Source organism: Onychostruthus taczanowskii, unplaced genomic scaffold (assembly GCF_017590055.1).
Source record: "Onychostruthus taczanowskii isolate IOZ18803 unplaced genomic scaffold, ASM1759005v1 scaffold108, whole genome shotgun sequence".
Taxonomy (NCBI): domain Eukaryota; kingdom Metazoa; phylum Chordata; class Aves; order Passeriformes; family Passeridae; genus Onychostruthus; species Onychostruthus taczanowskii.
In genome coordinates, this window is record NW_024497408.1 from 695414 (window position 1) to 719649 (window position 24236).

The window sequence follows — 24236 nt, forward strand, 5'->3', positions numbered from 1 at the left end:
CATGTCAGCCGGAGCAGGCAGCACCAGCTTGCCACGGCACTGCTCACAGCCGGAGCTATGACCTTAACGAAAGAGAGCTTCCACGGGGCTCTCCTGCCCACCTCTGGAGTGGCCAAGGCCAACATGGATGGTGCCAGAGAGAAGGAGGAAACTCCGAGGCAGTCAGTGATGAGGACTGGAGCAGCGGTGCCAAGGAGGAGAGCGGTGGGAAGGCTGGTCATGCACAGCATGGCCATGTTCGGCCGGGAGTTCTGCTATGCCGTGGAGGCCGCCTTTGTCACGCCGGTGCTGCTCAGTGTAGGGCTGCCCAAGAACCTCTACAGCCTCGTGTGGCTCATCAGCCCTATCCTGGGCTTCGTGCTGCAGCCCGTGGTAGGTTCAGCCAGTGATCACTGCACCTGTAGCTGGGGCAGGAGGCGACCTTACATTCTGGGTCTGGGCATCATAATGCTGTTAGGCATGGCTTTGTACCTCAATGGGGACGTGATGATCTCAGGTGAGTGAGGGGCATGCGCTGTGCTGACAGACAAAACTCATTTTAGCCTTTTGAATGAGAAAAAGGAGAGGGGTTCCCCTTTTCCTTCTTAAAATGCGCTGTTAAAATGTGGTGTTGTGTGACTCGGGTGCACTGAAGGAGCTGGGGAGCACTGTAATCTTTGTGTGCATTCAATCCTAACGCTGCATGTTATGTACCCTCTGCATAGTGTTCTGCATGTGATTGCGGTCTGTTGTATGTTGGTTTGGTTGCCTGATAAGCTGCTACAGGTGTAATTTGCTTAGGCCATAGAAGTTTTTATGAGCTAAGATCCACCTTATTAGCTTAAATGATGGTATTGTTTTTGTGATGTAATACATATTCAAACTGAATCCCTGCTCATCCCTATTTTAGATGGATTGGTATTCAAAATCCTTCTATTATTGCAGCACTGTCTTGACTCTTGCATTGTGCTGGTTGAAAAACAAAAATCCTTAACTGCTTTGAAACCCTCTTTGAAACCCTGTTGCCTCTGAAACATACAAAATCAAATGGGAGTGACATCCATATTGTTACATTTTAGCTTGGGATGTAGCTTCTTAAAGTCTTGATACAGAGTTGTTGCTGACTAGGCAGATGGGGGAGGTGTGCATTTTATGGATTTATTTATTCTCTCTTCCTCGATATTATTGATGTTGAATATACTTGATTTTACTGACCCAGAGAGGGATATTGCAGTCAACTCTTGAATATCTAAAACAATATAAGGATTGGACAAAGAGAAAAAATGAAGGTATTACAAAATGCATGTGTTAGGCTACCAGAGCGTGCCTTGAAGGTGTAAAGGAATAGATTAAGGATAGTGATGCTCTTGGTTGTGGAGCTTGAAGCATTCTGAGCATGTGCTGACTCAAGGCAGTAAATCAGCCTAGCCCAGCTCAGCACAGAATCAGCTCTCCTGCTTCTCCGATGAGATTCTGGTGCCACTGGACTCTCTTGTGTAACCTTAGATTTTGAGGTATCAGGAAAGACTAAATGTGTTTTTGCAGAACATGGCACTGTTGCTGTCAGAATGAGGGTGTTTTTCTTTTTTTAGCTTTCATCGATGAGAGAGACAAGCAGCGGACGTGGGCAATAGTCATTACCATGCTGGGAGTAGTACTTTTTGATTTTGCAGCTGATTTTATTGATGGTCCCATCAAAGCATATTTATTTGATGTCTGCTCTCATCAGGATAAAGAGAAGGGTCTACATTACCACGCCCTGTTTACAGGTACACTGATCCCTTCTTTTCCTCCCTCCCTCTCAAAGGAGGGGAGGGCAATTGCATGGGTTTTATCCTCACTGTGTTTCTAATCTTGAATGAACTGATCATCTGATCCTGCACTTCAGTCACGAGACTTTTGTTGTTGGGTTTTCACTACTCCAGAGAACAGCAACTTGTGATTACTGCTACCAGAATTCTGAAGAAGGCTGCAGGCACAAATCATTACAGCAACACAGGCATGATTTAAGAGTAGTCAGTTTTTTTAAAATGTGAAGTAGGGTTTGTTCAGTTTGTTTTGGGTTTTTTTCAAGTCTTTGCTGAGGCAAAAATTAATGGATGTAACTTGTTTCATTGCTATTGCACATAAAAATAACTTGTTGTGTGGCATACAACAAGAGCTGCACAAACCAATTGATTTCCATTCTTCAGCAGTGCTCCAGTATGTGCTGTATAGAAACAAGAGTTCTGCGTAAAATTCAGAAATTCACAACTCCCACAAAATAAGTCCAAGTAGTTCAGTTCAAGTTCCTGCAAATGAAGTTAACAGCTTTATTTGCCTTTGTACATTTTTGGAATGTTGCCAAGTTACAGAAGGAGACAAAACTGTTGGAACAAGTTCAAAGGAGAGCCCGAAAGTTGATAAGGGGGCTGGAGCACCTCTCCTGTGAAGATGGGCCGAGAAAGTTGGGGCTGTTCAGCCTGGTGAAGAGAAGGCTGTGTGGAGACCTCATGGGAACCTGCCTGTGAAGATGGGCTGAGAAAGTTGGGGCTGTTCAGCCTGGTGAAGAGAAGGCTGTGTGGAGACCTCATGGGAACCTTCCAGTATATGAAGGGGGGCACAGGGAAGCTGGAGAGTGACTCTTCTTTAGGAAGATGAGGGGAAATTTAGGCTGGATGTTAGGAAGGAATTATTCCCTGTGAGGGTGGTGAGACACTGGAATAAGTTGTCCAGGGAGGTTTTGGATGACCAACCCTGTCAGTGTTCCAGGCCAGGCTGGATAAGGCCTTGAGCAGCCTGGTCTAGTTGGAGGTATCCCTGCCAGTGGGTGGGTGGGTCTGGATCATCTCTCTGGATCATCATCCCAACCCCTGAACATTGATTCCACTGAATCATCTGTACAATGGGAGACCTGTGTTGAGGAAATGCACAGGAAGACACGTAAGGCTGTGCACCTGTGAAGTGACCCGGGAGGAACCTCCTGCCATGTCTGAGAGTAATCCCTGTAAAGTAAAGCACTAGACAAAATGAGAAGTCATGCAATCTTTGTTACAGCAGATTTTTGTGAGTACTGAGCTCCCAGCAGGAGCACAGACATGTAAACTCAGTAGCACTTACTCTGTTCAAGGAGGGAGGTGTAGTAGCTACTGACAACTCCTGATTTTGGACACATGGAATACCTATGTCCGGGAACACAGTTTATAAGGGAAGCTTAAAGCCACATGGGAATGAAATCTGTATTATCCGTTAGATAAAATGTTAAGAAATCACTTGTTTGGAAAGAGAGAGGAGTGAGTCTCTTTGTATATTCAGCACAACTCTGGCTGCAAGTTTTTTATGGATGACACTTAAAAGTCTCAGAATTTGAAGCTACAGATTTAGCTGATTAAATGTACTGATCTGTGAAAAGGGATGTGGGACAAATAACATGAAACATGACTGGGGCAGAGTGCATGACTTGGTCCAGCATCCTGTGCTCTCCACAGCAAGTTCACCTTCACCCTTCCTAACAGAAAGTTCCCTGGTCTAGTGTAGAAATTCTCCCTTGATTGGAGTTCTACAGCCTCCCAAGGCAGTCTTCTCCAGCAATTCCCTGGCCTTGGTGTTTGTTTTCTTAAACTGTAGTATTAATATAAATTCCCTACAGTTTACATTTTTATCCCTATTAGACACAGGCAGCAATCTTCCCATTTCTTCTCCAGGTTCTGTTTTAGATATTGTTTCTTTTTCCCACTTTAGTTCCTTCTTTCCTTTTATACTTAATACTTCTAAGATTTTACTCTCCAGCTTCCCTTCAGTTTAGGGTTTGAACACGAAACTTGATAGCTTTGCAGTTATGAAACCCATGGCCACTTATTCAAGTGGAAGAAAGAGTGCACACGTTCAACAGTCAACATTCAGGCTGCATTCCAATATCCTTATGCTTATTTTTCAAAACAGTAGGCAAAAACATCCTCTAATGTCAAACATTCTGTCTGCAAACATACCTGAAAATAAGGTTCTGTAGATTTTCTTTAAAAAGTTTTAATAGTGTAATTGTTTTTTATGACAACAAACAAGGACACAGTCCCCTGTGAAGTGCCATAGTGCACAATGAAGGAGGGCCACAAGCAGACCCAGGAGAGCAAAGAAGGTACAGAAAGCCCAGACTGAAACCAAAATTCCATGTTTTTTTGTGGAAGCAAATGCAGCTGCTGTTAGTTTTTGTTAGATGCAGGGCTTTGCTGTGGACTGTTACCAGTTCTCCTATGCAGAAAGGTAGAAATGCTTCCAAGTTCTTGGAAAGTGCCTATCCCATGGAACTCCCAACCATCCATCCCTCAGAGCCACCGGGTTAAGAAGGTGTCAGGACTCTACAAAGGTGCCACCCCTACCAGAGCTCTGTGCTGAATGTAACAGAGCTCCTGTGCATCTCTGTGTGCTCTTATAACAAAGAGAAGAATTGTAAAAAAAAAACTGACTGAAAACTAGGTTTATTAATGTCAAGGAACAAAGTAGCATTCTCATTTTACCCTTCTGTCTATCTCTTCTGAGAAAGTTAGTAAATGGGATTACACGCTTATGCTTGTTCCTTTCTGTTTTCTTATCCAAGTGGTGTTGTATTTGGATTTGTATAAGTACAAAACAATGCCTTTGGGTTTATTTCCTTTTTTAAAAAAATTTCACGTGGAGTCAGTATTTCTGTTTGGACTAAGCCAATGCATTTTACAAATTCTAAACTGTAGAAACTCTCAAAATAATTTTTAAAATGTTTGTTCTGTGAAAATAAAAAAAAAAAAAAAGAAAAACACAAAAATTTTTGTAGGATTTAATTTAGTTTTACTTTATGGTACTATTTACCATATTTGAAATGGCATTATTTACCATTTCAAAGAAAATAGAGCTTGAAAGAGTGAAAAAAAGAGATGGAGCCTATTTTGTTGTGTATTCAGGCAATTTCTAGAGAGCTCTGCCTGACAGACCTGAGCAGATTTTTCAAGAGATGTTTTAGTAACTGCTCATGTATGTGGTTAACTCAGTATTCCTATTTCTTGTGATAAATATCTGAAGAGTGATTATTCCATCATTTCTAGAGGGCATCACATATTGAGGGTATTATGTACTCTTTGTTTATTTTGTCAATGCTAGTAGACATTTTCTTTTCCTTTTTTTTTCCCCTGCCATTATAGGTTTGGGAGGAGCCCTGGGTTACCTTACAGGTGCTATGGATTGGGGTCAAACTATACTAGGATATACCCTGGCATCAGAATTCCAGGTGATTTTCTTCTTCGCAGCCTTGGTTTTCATAATCTGCCTTACCGTACATCTGTGCAGTATTCCTGAAGTCCCACTCAGATATGAAAACGAAGAGGCAAAGTTCTTGTTGGAAGTGACTGAACCCCAAAAATACAACTCCATAGAGGAGGAAATAAGGAATGGCCACTTAAAATCATCATGTACGGAAACAAAGGCTGCAGCCCAGCCAGGGAAATGCGCAGCTGCGTCACGCAGAGAGGTGAGTGCAGAGGTGATTTTATAGGTTGTATCCTTGCATCCTTGGGGATCCCTTAACTAGCTGATGGTGATTGTTTGTAATGGAGTCCTTTCACAGGCACGGAAAAGAACCCTCCACTGGGATACAGAGACAGGAGAAAGTCTGCTTGCCTTTTTTTTGCCTTTTTTTTTTTTTTTACAAAATATTGCCAGCAAGAGGCATGAGACCAGCTACTTCAGATGCTTTGATCCATTGGCAGGGATGAGGGAGAACCTGGCTTGGTTTTCTGCTCAATGTCAGTCTCTTGATGTCCTCCTCCTGTGAATTTTGTAAATGAGATCTACTTTGTCCTCTAGTCTTGATATAATTAGCATAAAATTGTGGACAAAGACTGCGGACCATTAATCTTTGATGTAGGTCTCTAATTCTCATTGAAGTCCACACAATTTTGTACATAATACATGTAAAATGTGTGACATTTGGGTTTTCTGCTGCTCAACAATTCATTGAACACTAATGTGTTTAAAATTGCTACTTCTACAGCAGAGAATAGCTACCTTGCTACCAGAGTTTGAATTTTATTTTGAGTGATATTGTAGCTATGCCTTTGGCAAAATTTGTGGTGAGAGAAAACAGTGAGTACTTTTAAATCCTCACTGTTATTTTGTTTCTGATGTTTTTTTGTGAGAGATTTCTCCAAAATAAGGCACCTAGGAAGAGGTGAATCTACCAGAAAAATATCTGGAGACCCCACTTCTAGTATTGTGTTGAGAACAGACGGTTGTTTTTATGGTTTGGTTGATGGCTTTTAGTGCTAGAAATCCTCATGGTTATCTCATGGTACCCTAGGTAAGCAAAGTATAACACTAGTGGTGACACAATTGCTTCTCATTTTAATTCTACTTGTGATTTCTTGGCATTATGCATATCAATCCCTGATACACTGATACAAATGTTTGATAAATCAGGTAAAATATACTAAGCATGTACCAACAGTTATAAATAGGAAAGCAATACTCTTGTTTAATCTGTAAATAAAAAAGATATATTATTTCTTACTATTCATAATTTGTTTTATAATAGCACTTGGTATTTCTAACTGGAAGAAAAATATTATGAAATTATTAAAATATTATTAAATTATTTCAATATTATTAGATGCAAGATACACTAAATGAGCACTGCCTGATGATAATGCCAGACAAGAAAAATTATTAAAATATTATGAAATTATTTCAATATTATTAGATGCAAGACATGAAATGAGCACTGCCTGATGACAATGTCAGGCAAACACGGAGTGGGGCAGACAGCAAGGCAACAGCTGTGGGGAGAATCTGACAAGAGCACTGTGATGCTGTCTGAGCTTCCCCACGTCAGGCCAGCTTGAGCAGCAGTGTCCTTCACCAGAGCTGCCCACCCTGAGCATCCTCCCAGGTGTTGGAGATGCTGAGCCTCATCATTGCTTGCACCATGAACCTCCAAAACAGGAGAAGGCAAATGAAGTTGAGAGAGCAATGCAGTGGAAGTGAGGGGAGCAGACTGTGGTTTGGGGCAGCCTCTGCCTTGGGAAGAAGTAATTCCATGGAGCCAGTAACATGAGGAACGTGGAGTTCCATGTCTAACTCCGGAGGTGAAGCTGTGGTGGCGAGCCTGTGCCATTGCCCTCCTCTCTGCCTTGGCTGGGCAGCGTGTCAGAGTCCCCAGCGCTTTGATCAGTCTCATGTTTCTTTGATGTGCATTTCTTTGTGTGCATGAATTCTAGACACTCACTGCTTTAATGATCTGTCTCCTGTGGCACATGTTTGCTGTTTCATTCATTACCATAATCACTTCCTTGAAGAAATGGTTTGGCTTCCTGTTTTTCTGTCTCTTTTTTTAAAATTGCAGGCATCATGGCTATATTTCTTCTAAATTAAGGCATGTGTTCTCACATGCTAATAGCTAACATGATTGTTAATGAGATTTGACCTATTACAGTATGAACAGACACCCAAAGCAATTAGCCTTGTATTCTTTTGAATGGTGCCAAATTTTTCAGGGTCCACTGCCATAAAACCCGAGTCATATTGCTTCCTCTGTATTCTTATCATCTTATGCCCTGCGTTGTAGTGATTTTGTAGAGATTATTTGGTATTCTGAGCTTTTGAAGGTACTTAAACAGAGCAAAACTTCAGCACATTGTTTAAATTAGCATGCAGTTTGTGTGCTGGTATATTTTGAATGTGTGTATTAAATATTTTTTGTTTCCATTTCCACTCTCTGGAATATTTAAATAGAAAGAAAACATTTCTGTCTTGTTGTCAAATTATTGTTTGTTATCACTGCAGTGTTCTTTGTAATTCCATGATCTTATCTTAAAACTTTGATTGGAAAGGCTATTTTAAAAAGCAGGGTGGAAGAATTACAAACTAAATAAAGCCAAGTCAAACGATAGTAATTATACTCAAAATAACACTAATGAGTCAATCTGGAATTCTTTTGTTTTCTTTTTATAATTGTAGAAGAATATAAAGCTTACCCTGTTTAAAAAAAGACAGTGATGCCAAGAGAAATTCCAAAGGATTTGGACAATATACAGTCCAAGGTGGAAGTCAGCAACTTGAATTTTGGCATTCCTGTGAGGATTAAAAACCTCACACTGAAGCAAAGTATTTTCCAACTTTATATGTGGTGATTATTCATAGAGTAGCTTGCAGCATAGCCTAGTTCAAAGGAAAGTAGATTAGTGAAAAGTATATATGAGACTGAAGAAAGAAAGGAAAAAAATGACATCTTACAGCAAATTGAAGACAAGACCCAGTCCAGGAATTTTGAGTAATTAGCATAATTTTTGCAGTTCTTCCACATTTCATAACATACATCTTCCCTTACCATCTCTCCTGACACTGTTGTGTCCAAATATCATCAGAGAAAACTGTAAGTTTTCCATCATGCACAGTTAAAATAGTATGGGTTTTTTTCACTCTCTTTGAAAGTAGTGAACCATGCAGGAGCTTTAATACAGGAAGAATTATACGTCAAAATATCTGATATCAAGCACACCTACAGTAGTTAAAAAAAAAAGTAATACAAATTATTTGATGAATGTGACTGGAGAAGAAACTGAGAGTTTTGGGGTACAGGGCTGGGACAAGGAGGAAGATATCATGGGGCATTAAAGGCGGTGAGAAAATTTGATTTTCCTCATCAGTGAGATTTGTTAACCGGTACCAATTAAGTTTTGATTATGAAATGAGTTATTTTCCCTCTGGTATGAGGTGTTCAGATGCTGGGGATCACATTCTCTGTGTGCTACCATGGGAAACCTCAGCTTCCCCCTACTTCAAGGACAGCACATAGTGGAAAGCTCATTATATGCTCAAAGAGGTAGAAGTTTCCTAGGGAATGTAGCTCATAAAATGGAAGGGAATAAGGTCTCGGAAATCCACAATTGACACTTTTTAAGTTTCAGGAAGTATTTTGAGCATAACTTTTTCTGCAGCAGCTTTAAATTTTCAGTGTAAAGCTGATGGTCTCTATAAAGAAATAACTTTTGTTTCCTGTTGTTTCTGTTGTAGGTTCATTGGGGTTTTATTTAACTCTCTGAGTCTTCTTTGGCAGAAAATTTCCCTGTTATTCTACATGTAAATAATTGTCCTACTGATAATAACAGCAAAAAATGTTACATTCCTGCTGGTATACTCCATCTCTTCTATAGTTCCTGTGAATTTTATAAATTGAAGCAAAACCTTCCTAGCAAAAAATAAAAAGACTTTGGAAGTTTAGCAATGAAAAGATACTACTAAGGTCTTCTTCATTTTCTGTCTACTATTTCTTTAGCCTTCAGGACAATAATACTGTATTATTCTTGAATATTTGCTTTTAGGAAAAGAAGCAGATGACCCTTAAATCCCTCTTGAAGACACTTCTAAGCATGCCATCCCACTATCGCTGTCTGTGTGTGAGCCATCTCTTTGGATGGATGGCTTTCCTGTCCAACATGCTTTTCTTCACGGATTTCATGGGACAGGTAAAGCAGAAAATACTCTCACTACCCCTTCCTTGTAGCATCTCCTCCTCCACCAAAAAGAAACGAAATGGTGTCACTATGTTGAGGAAATTACACTGGTGTCAGATCCATTTATATGTGGATGGCTCAACAATAGTTTTGTAAACCAGCTAATTAAGGTCAGGCCCTTGTTCCAAGCCTGTCTGGGGAGGTCATTGGGGAAAACCTTTAGTATTTGTAAGGCTATTTGTGTCTAAATGTTCCAAGTGAAGCTCTCAGAGCTGGTCCAAACATATCAATTTTCTGCTTTGGCTTCAGAGATGCTCCCAGATGGGCAGGTTTTCTAGCTGGGGCAGTGCTTGGATGCACTGGCCTTGTCCTGGTGTGTGTGCAGCATCCCCACAAAGCCCCTCCCCATGCACTGCAGCCTCCCTGGCCTCAGGCCATGCAGCTCTTTGCACACAGGGAGCTACTTGGTAGCAGAAAGTTTTATCTTCCTGCATTTGTCTGTCGTGAGTCCCTTTTCTCAGCAACTGCTTGCCTTCACAACACCCAGTGGTGCCTTTTCCATACCATTCCCAGGGACTGTATGTCCTTGACAGTGGTTCTTGCCTGTATGGATGTGTCTGCCTCCTTCCTTCCAGAGCACTAATATGGTCCTGGCACAAATTTCTCACTACCACTCCCTGCTCTTCTGTGGTTTCCATACAGTATTACCATTTCCTCATCTTTTTTGTCTTTTCAGGCAAGGCAAGAGGGAGGGATTTTTTTCCCTTCAGTGTAGATGAACAACTGAAACAAAAAAGTTTTGCTTGTTTACAAAAGTAACTGAATAAGACAATAACTGTGTGGAAAAATGAGTGTGTTGAGGAAAATCTGAAAGAAAAAAGAGAAAAAAAGTTGTAGATAAATTAGGAAAAAAAGGCTAAGGCAAGAAGACAGAGAGAAGAGAGACAGCTGAAAGTGAGACACCCAAAGGATAGAAGAGCAAATGAGTCGATGTAAAATAGTCCAGAAAAAGGCAGAGGGTAAGAAATGAGGCTGGGATGTGATAGTCCAGGAGATGTGAGTGTGAAACCTGGAGAATTACAAATGAGTGGTTAGGACACTGCTCAACAGATTTCTTGGGTGCTGCCTACCAGGGATGGGGCCCTGTACCCATGAGAAGGAGGCATTCCCTACATGGTGCTGTTCCTGCCTTCTGTGGTGCTATTCCTGCCTTCTGTGACTTTGTGGTCTCTTTCAGGTTGTGTACCACGGGAATCCCTACGCACCTCACAACTCCACACTTTACCTTACCTACAAAGCAGGGGTAGAGATGGGATGCTGGGGACTGTGCATCAATGCAATTTCTTCATCAGTCTATTCTTGTAAGTACCCATTAATAAACTCCAACACTGTGTTTGCTGTTTGCCATTGTTCAAAAACCATAAAAGCATGCCAAATTACCTGGAACTTTTTTTTTTTTTACATTAAAGCTTTAAGGAATGTTACATTGTCAGCATTGTTAGAAACTCACATCTTAGCACAAACAATTCCTGCCCACATGATGAGGGCTGACTTTGGAAGTAGGACATTGTTCTGCACATGAACTGATCCTGAAAATTGTTCTGAAATTAATGCCACACCAAATTCTTAGGTGTTCTTTTACCTAGCAATGCTGTAGTTGTAGGCTCTCAAAGGCGACCTCTCCCCATTTGCGTTCCCACTGCTGAAGGTCTTGCCAGAAGCTTGAATCTTGCTCTCCAAAATTATGTGTAAACATGCTAGCACCGCTCCCCAGGTAGATTTCACCATAACCTTTCCCAAGGATTAAAAAACTCACGATCTGAAAACTCAAATAAGTAGCATTTTGGAGGTTGATTTAAGCATCTAAAAGAGGCTTGAGGGAAATGTTTTCACCTTTGGAGCTTAACTGCAGGCATTTCTGCGTGGCCTTTCTGTGGATGAACTTCTATTCAGCACAAGTATCTCTGGGTGCAGCTGCAGTGCAAGCTGCAGGTTGAGCTCTGGGTAGTTGACAAGGTATCCCTTGTCAAGTTTATACCTACAATAATTTGAGGTAATTTCCAAAATCATTAAGATTATCTTCTTCATTGCATTTTACAAAATACAAGGGGTTTTTTTCTTTAAAAAAACCTCCCTGATAAAATGTGACCTATTTCTTGTAATCTTATCAGCATTTTCACTTTCTTTTCACAGACTTGCAGAAAATCCTTCTGCCATACATAGGATTAAAGGGACTTTATTTCATTGGATACCTACTTTTTGGACTGGGTACTGGATTAATTGGCTTGTTTCCCAATGTCTATTCCACTCTGGCTCTTTGTTCACTCTTTGGAGTCATGTCCAGCACACTGTACACCGTGCCATTCCACCTCATTGCAGAGTACCACAGGGAAGAAGAGGTGAGTGCAATGTCTCAAGAAGCATTAAGTTTATGTCTGTCTGTGTCTGTTCAACCTGTTTTGGGGGTAAACTGGATAGAAATTAGCAGTTTTAATTTCAATTTTGAACTATTAATAATGACACATATGAATGGGAAGTTTCTTACAGAGGGAGTTAACATCCCAGCTCCAAACTCTCCAAACAGACCTTCAGTGAAACAAATAATTATTTATCATCACATCTGAAACAAAGCCATTCACAGCACATGTTGAGGCAGTAAGCAGGTAACAGGGCTTGGTGTTGTCTTCAAGTCCTTCCTTATATCCTTCCTTCCAGCCAGGTTAGCAGAGGACTTCTGAGGGCCTGAGGTAAATAACAAACCTGTAAAAGCTGTCAGAATTTTTTGTTAATTGCAAAGTGTTACAAAAGCTCTTAGCTAATAAACAAATGACATTCAAGTAGAAACAGCATTATATAGTTCAGTATTAAATCATGTACCACAATCTAATTATCTTTCGAAATGTCTGTAGTTGGGTTTTTGTGCTCCATGGCCTTAAATCCTGTTTCCAAGGAAAATCTGGAAAAACTTGCAAACCTTGTATCATGTTACTGAGCACAGCAGGATCTTCATGTATTGTAAAGTGTTGAGTTCTTTAATGGAAAAATCCTCTGAAGTCTCTTAAGTTAGTCAAACAGCTGCAAACAAGAAAGATTAAGGAGAGATGGAAGAAATTAGGAAAAGTTCTCAGTATATCATGGAACATCTGAAAAAATTAATAAAGGCAATGCTGAACCATTGGAAAACCACATAAAACATAGCTGAAAGTAGCAGAGGGCTAAATCAAGTGCTACACAACATGTTCTGCTGTTTTGTACCACTTTCACTAGCACCTTCTGAATGATGATCACAAAAGAACTCTAATTATTCTACTGAATGCCGGGAGGATGTCTCAAAGTGATTACATATTTCGTATATATGATTCATAATTTTTTGGTTAATTTCTTTGCTCCTTCCAACAGAGAATGATCATGATGTATTATAAACACAAAACAAAAGACTGGGAATGAGCCCAGGTTAGGGTGAAATCTCAGTTCTTACCTCAGGTCAGCCAATTCAAGAGAGGAGGAGTAAATGCAAAATCTGTTTTGAGACAGAAGTGAAGTAAAATAAGCTAAAGTGTGCATGAACTTTACACTTAATAGGCCTGTATATTCATGTGTGACTTAAAAGACAACTAGTGGTTTCTTGTTTGGTGTATGGTATTTGCTATGACAGATGTTAAATGATATATAATTCTATGTTAGATTTTATATTAATGGGTTGATGTTTAGATCGAATCTTCTATAATGTACAAGACAGGGAAAAAAAAAGACTAAGCATCAAGCACAAGAGTGCATTCATTTACAGGTTCATGTATTTGTGGTCAGAACTACTGCCACATAGGAACACTGGGAACAGCCCAGCAAAATAAATAAAATTTATTTTTCAAAGTGTCTAAAATTGGGACTTTATCATTTCAGAACAAGGAGCAGATATCTTCCCCCACTATGCACTCTACCAAAATCATATGCTGTGTTTTATAATGCTGCCATTTCAGCTCCTGTTCTGTGCTGCTGTTCCCTAGGATCCAAATTCAATTTTTTTTCTACTGAATTAGGAAGAGACTGTTTGTCTCCAGTATTTGTGAGCTTTGTGTAGCTCAAAGGCAAGGTAATAGAGTTTGCAAAAAGCAAAAAGCATCTTAATGGCTAAGAGAATTTGGATACCAGAACACCGCGGAGCCACTGGCCTGCAGTGTGGGAACTTCTTGTCATTGGAACAAACGTCCTCCTTTTACCAGCCTATGCAGGAAGAAAAGAAATATGCCAATTATCAAATAATTTCCCAACAAAACAGAGTAATTTCTTTCTGGAGGAAGGGACCCCCAGAGATCATGTAGATCCTTCTCAAGGAGGACAACCTGGAGCAGGCTGCCCCAGGCCTGGTTCGAATGATTCCAAGAAAGGAGACTCCACATCCCCTCTAGTTAACCTGTCCCAGTGATCCACCAGCTCACAGGGTGCTAATGTGCAAGACACTTCTACATAATAAATGAAGGCTTTTGCTCTGCTATGCATATCATAGCAGATACACAGATTAGTAATTAAAAGTGGTCCTCGGCAGTGTAGAAGAATCCAAGTCTGGATGTTTGTTTTCAGTTGCTTTCATCGCCAGCAATAAAAGTATTACATTTGTATTTTAACTGATTTCCTTTATGTGCTTTGAGCCATAACTTCAGGTTCCTGCCTATATGTGTGTGGGGCACATCAGCACTGCTGTAAAACCTTTGGATGTGGTTCCTCACAATAGCCTTCCCTGAAAAGTGGAAAGATGGATTTGATGAGTGGACTGTTATATGGATAAGAAAGTGGTCACATCCAGAGGGTCATGGACAATGACAGAATCCAAATGGACATCAGTGACAAGTGGTACTCTCAAGGGTCTGCACTGGGATCAGTGTGATTTTTCTATAATGACACAGATGAAAGCATTGCACGCCTGAAGGACAGGATGCCATCCAGAGGGACCCAGACAAGCTCCAGGATTGGCCCATGGGACACCATGAGGTTTAACAAGGCCAAGAGCTGCTGCTGCACCTGGGCTGGGACAACCCCTGGTAGCAGCCCAGGCTGGGCATGAACAGCCCCAGAGCAGCCCTGCCCAGAAGGGCTTGGGGGTGCTGTGGGTGAGAGGCTGCACATGCCCCGGCCATGGCACTGCCAGCCCAGAGAGCCAAACGTGTCCTGGGCTGCATCCAGAGCCCCGTGGGCAGCAGGGCAGGGAGGGGATTCTGCCCCTCTGCTCTGCTCTGCTGAGACCCACCTGGAGCACTGCATCCAGAGCTGGGCTCCCAGCACAGGAGGGACAGGGACCTGCTGGAGTCAGCCCAGAGGAGGGACACAAAAATGGTCACAGGGCTGGAGAATCCCTCCTGTGAGGAACAGCTGAGAGAATTGAGATTGTTCAGCCTGGAGAAGGGAAGGCTTCAGATTGACATAACTGTGGCTTTCCAGTATTTGAAGGGAGCTTGCAAGAAAGATGGAGAGGGGCTTTCCACAAGGGCACATAGTGATAGGACAAGCAGGAATGGCTTCAAACTTAGAGAGAGTAAATTTAAGCTAGATATCAGGAAAAAAATTCTTTACTGTGCGGGTGGTAAGGCACTGGATCAGGTTGTCCAGAGAAGTTTTGAATGCCAAATCCCTGGAGGTGTTTAAGGCCAGGTTGGATGTACATTTGAGCACCCTGGAAAGTGCCCCTGCTCACAACAAGAGCATTCGAACAAGATGATTTTTAAAGCTCCTTCCAACACAAACCATTCTGTGATTCTGTGATAATTCTTTGTTAATATGATAGTATGGCTCCTTCAGACATGAGTCAGAGCCAAATTATTCATGACAGGATGACCTGTACTGTTTAATGTCAGTTTGACAGAGTTCAAGTTGACCTAAACTTGAAAATCATGTCTATTTTTTCCGGTCAATTTTCAATTACTTCCTTAAGAGAAGGGATCGAGGGAAAAACTGCAGATAAGAAAAAATTTGGTGGAAGCTTGGAAAGCTCACGGTTACTTAAAATCCCTGTGGTACAAGAAGGGGAGCAGTGAGCTATTGCCCTGCCCCACTGCTCCCGGGGCTGTAACAACGTCTCGGCCAAGAGCTGCGCATTGCTGACACTGTCCCATTTCTGGGGTTTGTTCTGTGCTTCTTTGCAGAGCCTGAAGCTGCAGGAAGGGGAACAAGCAGGGGAGCACGGGCGAGGGAAGGGCATCGACTGTGCTGCCCTGACCTGCATGGTGCAGCTGGCCCAGATCATTCTCGGCGTGGGCCTGGGGCTCCTGGTGAGCGTGGCCGGCAGCGCCGTCACTGTGATTTCGGCATCCACGGTGGCGCTGATCGGCTGCTGCTTCGTGGCTTTCTGCATTCGGTACGTGGACTAGGACTGCAAGAAGCAGTTGGAAGGGATCTCCCCAGGGGAGCGTTTTCTTTCTGGGTCAGTGGCACTGGTGCTGTTGCTGTGCTGACGCTGCTGGCACGTCATCCTCTCTTACCTCCTTGGATCCGTTGCAATTCCAAAGCCTTATGAAATGGAGACTTGACAAAACTGGTTGTCTTATGCCTCAGACACACACACAAACACACACACACACACACAGTGTGTTCAAATGCTGTGACGTGATGGTGTGTGTGGCCACGGTATTTTGATACTGTACACCGGGAGTCATTATGAAACCCCTCATTACCAATTTGTGAAAGTTAGCAGATGAAGAATGTGATAAACTGAAGTAATATAAAAGGACAGAGTTAGGAAGAAAGTTTTTATTTATCTTGTTCTTCAAGTGTCCTAAGCTGGGGGCTGTTCCCTCCAGTAGTCAAAAGCTGCAGGAGATTCAAACAGGTGTCAGAGGTCATGCAGGGTGCAGTTCTGTTATGATTAGTGGTACTGCTAAATGGGATCAGTTCATTACCAGCTACTGTCTAAAGCAGATTTGAGTGTGAAAAATGACTGGAATATAAAAAAAAGATTGAAACCTGTTGTTTAAAAGCATTACTGTAAAGTAATTGTTTTGTACTGGATCCTGCTGCTTCTGTATGGATGAAGTGAAAGCACTGGCTGAGCTTGTCAGGAAAGTCTGCCCAAAGGTGCTTTGCAAATCCATGCGTAGGTACCTAAAAATCTGTCTATGGGAAACAGCTGCCATTTCTTCCTTCTTTAAAAAGTGGCCTCTCAGTTCTGATGCTGTAATTGAAAAAATAAACTTGGCCAATGTAAGAGTTTGACAGCTGGTTGACCACATAAATCTTGACATTGGATATGACAGCATTTATCTTAAAGTAGCATTTCTCTTTTCTCTGTTTTCCTTCATGCTTTGCCTGAAATGGCATTTGCTGTCTACAGAATATTGTAGATAAATTCAGTTCTGCAAAGCACTATCAGGAATTATTGTACAGTAAATACATAAGCCCAGTTATTTGTATTTAATTGCATATGAAGCTTCTTTCTTATTTTTATAATACTGCCACAGTTTTGAAAACCTTTTTGTGAAAGCAATATACTGTATTTATGCTGTGTTTCCTCTGTCCTGAAAACTGTCATATCCATCCACTCTGTCATATGTTAAGCCACCTGAAGCCATCTGCTAATGCAATATTGTTAATGAACATTGAGAGACTATGGGCAAGTATGGTGTTTATGGTTGGTTTTGTTCTTAATGTTGCACATGTATCATCAACACTGTTCAGAGAAATGCAGTGTTGAGCTTATCAGCTCTTAGAAGCTCTGAAAGACACGAACTGACAACACCGACAATAAAAGGTTACATTTGAGCATCAAGTGCCTCTGCAGAGATGCATCAGCTTCATCCTTTTTCTATGTTTTCAAGAGTAGAGTGAGTCACATATTCTCAGGAAAACCAATTTTCTCTTAGGTAAATTCTTCTTAATTTCAACAAGCCTGTGGGAGCCTCAGGTACCTTTTCTTGATGATGGCTGTCTCCACTGTAGGCCCCAAAAGGGGCTCAGTGCCTGGCAAACCTCACCACAGCATCTGCATCCTGCCTTTTGAAGAAGCCACGTTTCATGGGTTTTTTTGCTTTGTGGCTCTTCATTTCACACCCATGAAAGTAAAAGCCTGGGAAGACAGCCCCTGGACTGTGTTTGAAACAGTCTGCAGGTGCAGAGACAGCTGGAGCACGAGGGCCTCAACAGGCACAAACAGGAGGAAGCCAGAAAATGAAGGATTGTTTTCTTCTCAATTAGCTTTATGCCATCATTAACTCACTAACTTCCATTAACTCCGTATCTCCTGGGAGGACGAATTTTCAAGGGAAGGGCAAGGCATCTATGGAGCCATAAAAACAGATAAAGGAGGAAGTGATCTGGTTTCATAGGACTGCATCACGTAAACTTGTGCACCAGGAGCTGAGGTCACAAGGCTCTGATTGCACTGTGAGGCTGCAAAATGTTTACCTATGTCTTTGTCAATATTTTCCTTGAGGTTTAACACCATTAGAACATTAATATTTAAATGGTCAATGTCATCCCTGCTATCTTACACAAAGAGGATGCTGGCATTGATGCAGACCCAAAAAGGGACCACAGATCTGGGGCAATGTAAGAAAGTTTCTGAACCTGCAGAGAGAAGTGAGAAGAGCCCACCATGTATATCAGTGCTTTTATTTACAGATTTATTCAGAGAAAATTGTTTCAGGAACTCATTATTTCTCACGACCTTGTGATCTTTCCCTTAAAAACCTACTGTCAGCTACAGATGACAGAATCATTAAAGTCATCTTTTCTCTGGAAATCTCTGTAAAAATATTCTGTATTGTTCCCAGGACTTCAAAACAGTATCTTTATGAGTCTTTGTTAGAAATGGGAAACTGACAAAAAAGTATATACAATTTGGAAAACAGTGTCTAAACAAAAAAATGATGGTGCTTATTCTGAAGTTGAAAATGTATCTCAAGTGTTACTGAAAACAATATAAAATGTTACTAACTCATAAAAGGGGATAAAACACGTATTTCATTTAGCAATAGAATTGTTACTAATGTATGTTACTAAAATAATATATTACTAATACATGAAAGGGGATAAATATTTATTTCAGCAAAAGAAATGCTAAAATGTTAAAAATGTTGGAGGTTTTGAAGGATTGTACTGTAATGCTATTAATTTAAGAAGTTCCACCTCTTTTCTGCTTTTACACTAGTTCTGGACTTGAGCCATCAATATGATTATTTACTGTACTTAACATCAACTTTAAAGCAGTGATGTGAGTATAAAGTTACAAGTACCTTGTGCCTGATCTTTCTCATCTGGTTTTATTTCCATATACATAAAATCAAATAAATAAAGATCCTCTCTGTATCATGTTTACGTAAATGATACACTTAGACGAACCACACAGAATCACAGGATGGGTCAGGCTGGAAGGGCACACAGTGGGTTATCTGTTCCAGCCTCCCTGCTCCAGCAGGGCCATCCCAGAGCACTTGGCACAGGATTGTGTCCAGAGGGCTCTCGAATGTGCCCAGTGAGGGAGGCTCTACACCCCCTCAGTCACCTCTTCTTGGGGCTGAACAAGCCCAGCTCCCTCACCTTTCCTCATGAAAGGCATGCTCCAGTCCCTTAATCATCCTTGTATCCCTCCTCTGAACCTGCTCAAAGATGAGATGTCCTGTGATAACCAACCCTCCTCCCTCTCACAGAAATAGTCATGGATGCACAAAGCAAGGCAGGAGACAAGTCTGTCACCTTATCTTTGTGGCGCTTCCCTTTTTCTTTCTCTTAAGAACATCTGCCACTTACTCCCCTTTAACAAGCACATATGTGACGCAAGCAAATCCTTAAAGAAACTTCTGGACTCTTCTTTAGAGCACCTGAAGTCTTAGTAATGTTACAAGTATTCTGATTTTTTTTCCCACTGTTCATTCTGTGTTTCATAGCATTCTCATTAAGTTTCTTTGACTTGCTTGAAAACAAGCAACTCAGGTGGCTTGTTGCAGATAAACTTTTTTTTCCAGAAAGGCTACACAAGTCAGGATGAATCATAAATGTCTTTGCCTTGGGAGAACTCAGAGCTTTCACATTGGTGCCTATGAATCACTACCAGTCCCTGCAGCATGTCAAAAGATGGTGCAAGCGAATGTGGCAATGGTGACATTTGATATTTTTGAACTGTAGAAGGATTGGGTGGAAGTATCTGCTGTAAAATATCTGTAAATGTTTTTGGCATGACAAACCTATAAAAAATGAGCTATAAAACAAAATTTTCCCCTCTAAGTTTCCAACATTCATTTCCATTCTTTAGCTGCTCCATGTTGTTTATTTAAGAGGCAAATGTTCAGGGTCACTTGTTCAAGACTGAACTGCGAAAAGTGATTTATAATTTTTATGGACCCTGATGTGACGCATCCACAAATGCTGAGGGAGCTGGCAGACATCATGGCCAGGGGACTCATGATCGTCTTTGAAAGGTCATGGAGATCAGGAGAGGTGCCTGAGGGCTGGAAGAAAGCAAATGTCACCCAGTCTTCAAAACAGGCAAGAAGGAGGACACAGGGAACTGGAACCAGTCAGTCTCACCTCAATCCTTGGAAGGGGCAGAGGCCTGCTCAGGGTGTTCACTGATGACACATGGCTGAGGAGTGCCGATACCCCTGAGGGCCCTGCAGCCTTTCAGAGGGACCTGGACAGGCTGGAGAGATGGGCACACAAGAATTGTCTGAAGTTCAACAAAGGCAAGTGCAGAGTCTGCACCTGGGGAGGAACAGCCCCTGGCACCGGTACAGGCTGGGCCCAGCCTGCTGGAAAGCAGAAGGACGAGGAGCTGGGGATCATGGTGGACAGCAAGCTGTCCGTGAGCCAGCAGTGCCCTTGAGGCCAGGAGGGCCAGTAGTGTCCTGGGATGCATTGGGAAGAGCTTTGGCTGCAGGCCAAGGGGGTGATCCTGCCCCTCTGTTCAGGCCGTGTCTGGAGTGCTGTGCCCAGGTCTGGGCCCCTCAATAAAAACAACCATGGAGCTCCCGGAGTGGGTCCAGCAGAGAGCTACAAAGGTGGTCACGGGGATGGAATATCTCTGTTATGAGGAAAGGCTGAGCAAGCTGTGCATATTCAGACTCTAAAAGAGATGACTGAGGGGAGACCTCCTTGATGTCTGTCAGTGTCTGCAGGGAGGGGTCAGAGCACGGGCTGGGCTCTGCTCGGTGCTGTTGAGCAATAGGACAAGAGAAAATGGGCAGGAACTGATGCATGGAAAGTTCCACCTGAATATGAAGAATTTCTTTACTTTGAGAGGAATGGAGCACTGGAACAGATTTCCCAGAGAGCCTGTGGCATCTCCCTCAGTGGAGTTATTTAAGAACCTTGTGGATACAATCCTGTGCCTTGTGTTCTAGGATAACCTAAGGCTGGAACAGATGAACACTGTGGTCCCTTCCGACCTGACCCATTCCGTGATTCCGCGGCCTTCTATGACGTTCAGTTGCATGCATTGCTCCTACAGACACACAAGATGTGTTAAGCAGCTACATTTCCTATTTTTTTAAAATTGGAAATAAACACTTTACCTCCCAGATATTAGTATTTTACTTTTGTATTACGGATAGTGACTTCACGCAGAGCCATCAAACTGGAGGCTGTTCCAGTGGGCAAGCACTTGCAGCAGCAGGAGAGAACAAAAGTCAGTTCGGATTGCGCAGGAAAACAAAAGTCAGAAAACCGGGATTGCGCAGCAGACAGATACGAGCAAGCCCTCAGTTTCCCGCGGTGCGAGGCTCCCGGAGCAGGGGGAGCTTTTGTCCCGGGTCATTCCCGAGGCTCGGGAGCGGGGCCGGGCTGCGGAGCCGGGCCCTCGGCTGCCCCCTGCTGCTCGGCGGCAGCACCGCCCGCCCGGCCTGCCCGCCGGCCCGCTCCCGCTGTCCCTCTGTGCCTGGGCGACCAAGGGAGGCTGCTCCTTGCCAGCTGTACCCGGTTGCCTGTTGTGGGAATCCATAAAATCAGAGGGTTTTGGGAAAGGCAGGCCTCAGGGACAGCAGAACTGCAATTAGAGAGAAGCAGTGGCCATAAAATAAGTCAGCAGAAAAATTGTGTAATAAGTGGAAAAGTAAGGACAAATAGAACAACAGTCTGTGTATTAATGCTTGTGTAGAATAATTCCCTAAGCTGCAGAAAAGTGTATCCAGTGAGATATTAGGAAGTTCTAAGCTTGGTAATGGAGCTTTGTGCATTGTGTTGTAAGGCTTACAAGCACGTATTGTATTCGAAATAAGCAAGCATTGTTTTAACCAAAGGTACCTGTGCTTATAGTGGTTGGACAGAACTACTGTCAACATGCTTTTGCTTTGTGTGATTGGTCAAAAAACTTATAAAATAAGTTGTAACATTATATTCTTGGTCTGCTGCCTGGGATGTGAGCTGCTGGCATCTTTCCATCATCATAACCCTGTAATGAGACTGATGCTGGAAAATAAAACAGCTCAAGACGTGTTCCTAGCAGTCCCGTCCCATTTGTGATTTGTACACAGCCCCCAGCCAGGGATAGCCTAATGCATTGCAGACACTGCTCTAGGGACTTGTGGTGGTGGACACATTTAGCATCAAATTCATGGCAGAACCTGGCCATGGAAACCTTCAGTGCTGAAGCCAAGAGGCAATCCTGCACTGCAGCCATTCCCTGCTTGTTTGGCAGACGAGTTTTTGTTGCATTGGCTCACAGCAGCTGACGTGCATCAGGAGACAAGGGGACATTGGGGGCAGCATAGAGGGAGGCACATCAGAGTCTTGGACACCTCTGTTTTCAAGGCCCCTCTGCCCGTTAGATGGTGAGAAGGAAATGTGACAAACGGCAGATTTGTGGAGGCTAAGGAGTGACAAGAGGGAAGGGAAATGTCTCTGACAGAGACGCCTTTCACTGAAGTCTGGGAGTTTTACACTGGGGCCACACGGCTGGCAGATCACTATAAAAGTGCAAATGTATCTCAGATTATTTGGGTTTTTCCAGCATTCAGATCTGATTTTTTAAAAAAATGTTAGCTTGCAATGCAACTTGCAAGTTACTCAGTTTCCACAGATTTTGAGGGCTGAGGCACTTCTTTCTTTAATAACTGCTGCAGTTCTAATAAAACACCCAGTCCCAGCAAGCAGAAATATTTCCCAAATATTGTTAGATTGTTAGATTACCATAATATTGCAAAACATGGCAATAAAACAGCTTTTGGAACTATGATTCTCTCTGTGAAAAAGATGGCAACTTATCAAAGGGTGGTGTTCTTTTCTGGACAGGGATTTTGCATTTTGGAATATTTTCCTTGGAATTACTTTATATCAAGTGTGCTCAAAATTCAAGATTTCAGTTTACATCTCTGAAAATGTAATGCTAGATCTGAAATTTAAACCAGATTCTTCTTTTCTCTATTTATGATCCACTGTACAAACTGAGCAGTTACTGCTACTGATCCTACTGCTACTGCTGTAGGATCTCTTATCTTCATTTCAGGACTTCATGGTTTGCTCTCTGTACCTCTGTATCTGTCACTGGATTGGCCTATGAACAAAGGACTGGGTTTCAGCAGGAAGTGAATTTTGATGGGCAAGAGGAAGACTGTATTTCCTCTGAGCCCTCTCCACAATTTCAGCAGAAATTAAAAGCAATTAAAACCTTAAAAAAATAATTTAATAGATGATTTGAAATACATAGTAGTAGATGATTTGAGGGCATAAAATTTGTAGAAGTTTTTCAGAATAAACATCAAGCAAGACAGACACTAACGCCAATTCCACTGTATTACAACAAAGTCATATCCAGAGCAATCCATTTGCTATCAGAAAATCACACAAAAGCACAGAATAGTTGGGTTTGCCTGTGGAGATGACCCAATCCAAGCCCCCTGCTCAGCACAGGGTTGCTAAAGAAGTACAATCAGCGTTAAATCAGATTCTGAGCATCTCCAAAGCTGGAAATTCTTCAGTCTCTCCAGGCAACCTGTTCCAGTGCCTGACCCCACCATTTGAAAGGGTTTTTTTTCCTTTTTACATTTCAATGACAGAATTTCAGTTTGTGCCTATTGCCTCTCATCCATTCCCTGGACAATACTGAGAAGAGTCTGATTTCGACTTCTTTAATCCCCACTCATATCAGATATTTACACACACTGACAAAGCCTTCTGAGGTCCAGGCTGAACACCTCCAGCTCTGTCAGCCTCCCCTCACATGGCAGATGCTCCAAGACCTCCACCATACTGCAGCCTCCCTGGTAAATAATCCAGAAATGGTAACCTGCCCCGGACTGGACACAGCATCAGAGATGTGTCCCACCAGGCTGAGCAGAGGGAAGCAGCCCCTCCCCTGACCTGCTGGCAGTGTCCTGCCCAGGATGCTGCTGGGCTGTGCTGCACGGGCCCACTGCTGGCTCATGTTCACCTTGTCCCAGCTCCTTCTCTGCTTTCCAGTCCACTGGGCTCCAGCCTGTGCTGGTGCAGAGAATGCAGGACTTTGTTATCCCCTTGGTCCAGATGCCTGAGCTTCCTGTCACACCATTTTTTCAGCTACTTAAACACCCTTTGAATGCTGGCACAACCCCCTGGTGTGTGAGTCACCCACCTGATGTCAATGTGCTGATCAGACTTCTTCACAAATACAGACACAAGTCATTGTCCACAAGATTCCAGTTTTATCCAGTGTGAGGTTCAGCTGAGCGAAAGTGGAAAGGTTCATTGAACAATGATTTTAGAAGTCAGTGTTGAACAGTTGATTTGGCATTATACAACTGACCATACTCATTCAGCTGATCTGAAGGAAAACCACAAGTCCTTGGAGAAACAGTATCTCATTGTCCCAAAAAATGGATGAGTAAGGGAGAGAGCTGGTATCTGAGTAAG

At 42.4% G+C, this 24236-nt stretch overlaps 1 protein-coding gene across 1 annotated transcript; it reads left to right on the forward strand.

The window, feature by feature from the left end:
- Positions 1–57: 57 nt before the first annotated feature.
- SLC45A2 (solute carrier family 45 member 2) lies at positions 58–15793 on the forward strand. Its single transcript, XM_041419553.1, has 7 exons — positions 58–496; positions 1572–1748; positions 5130–5455; positions 9303–9446; positions 10672–10795; positions 11628–11833; positions 15569–15793. Exons 1-7 carry the CDS (start codon positions 58–60, stop codon positions 15791–15793), a joined length of 1641 nt encoding a protein of 546 aa, XP_041275487.1.
- Positions 15794–24236: the final 8443 nt, after the last annotated feature.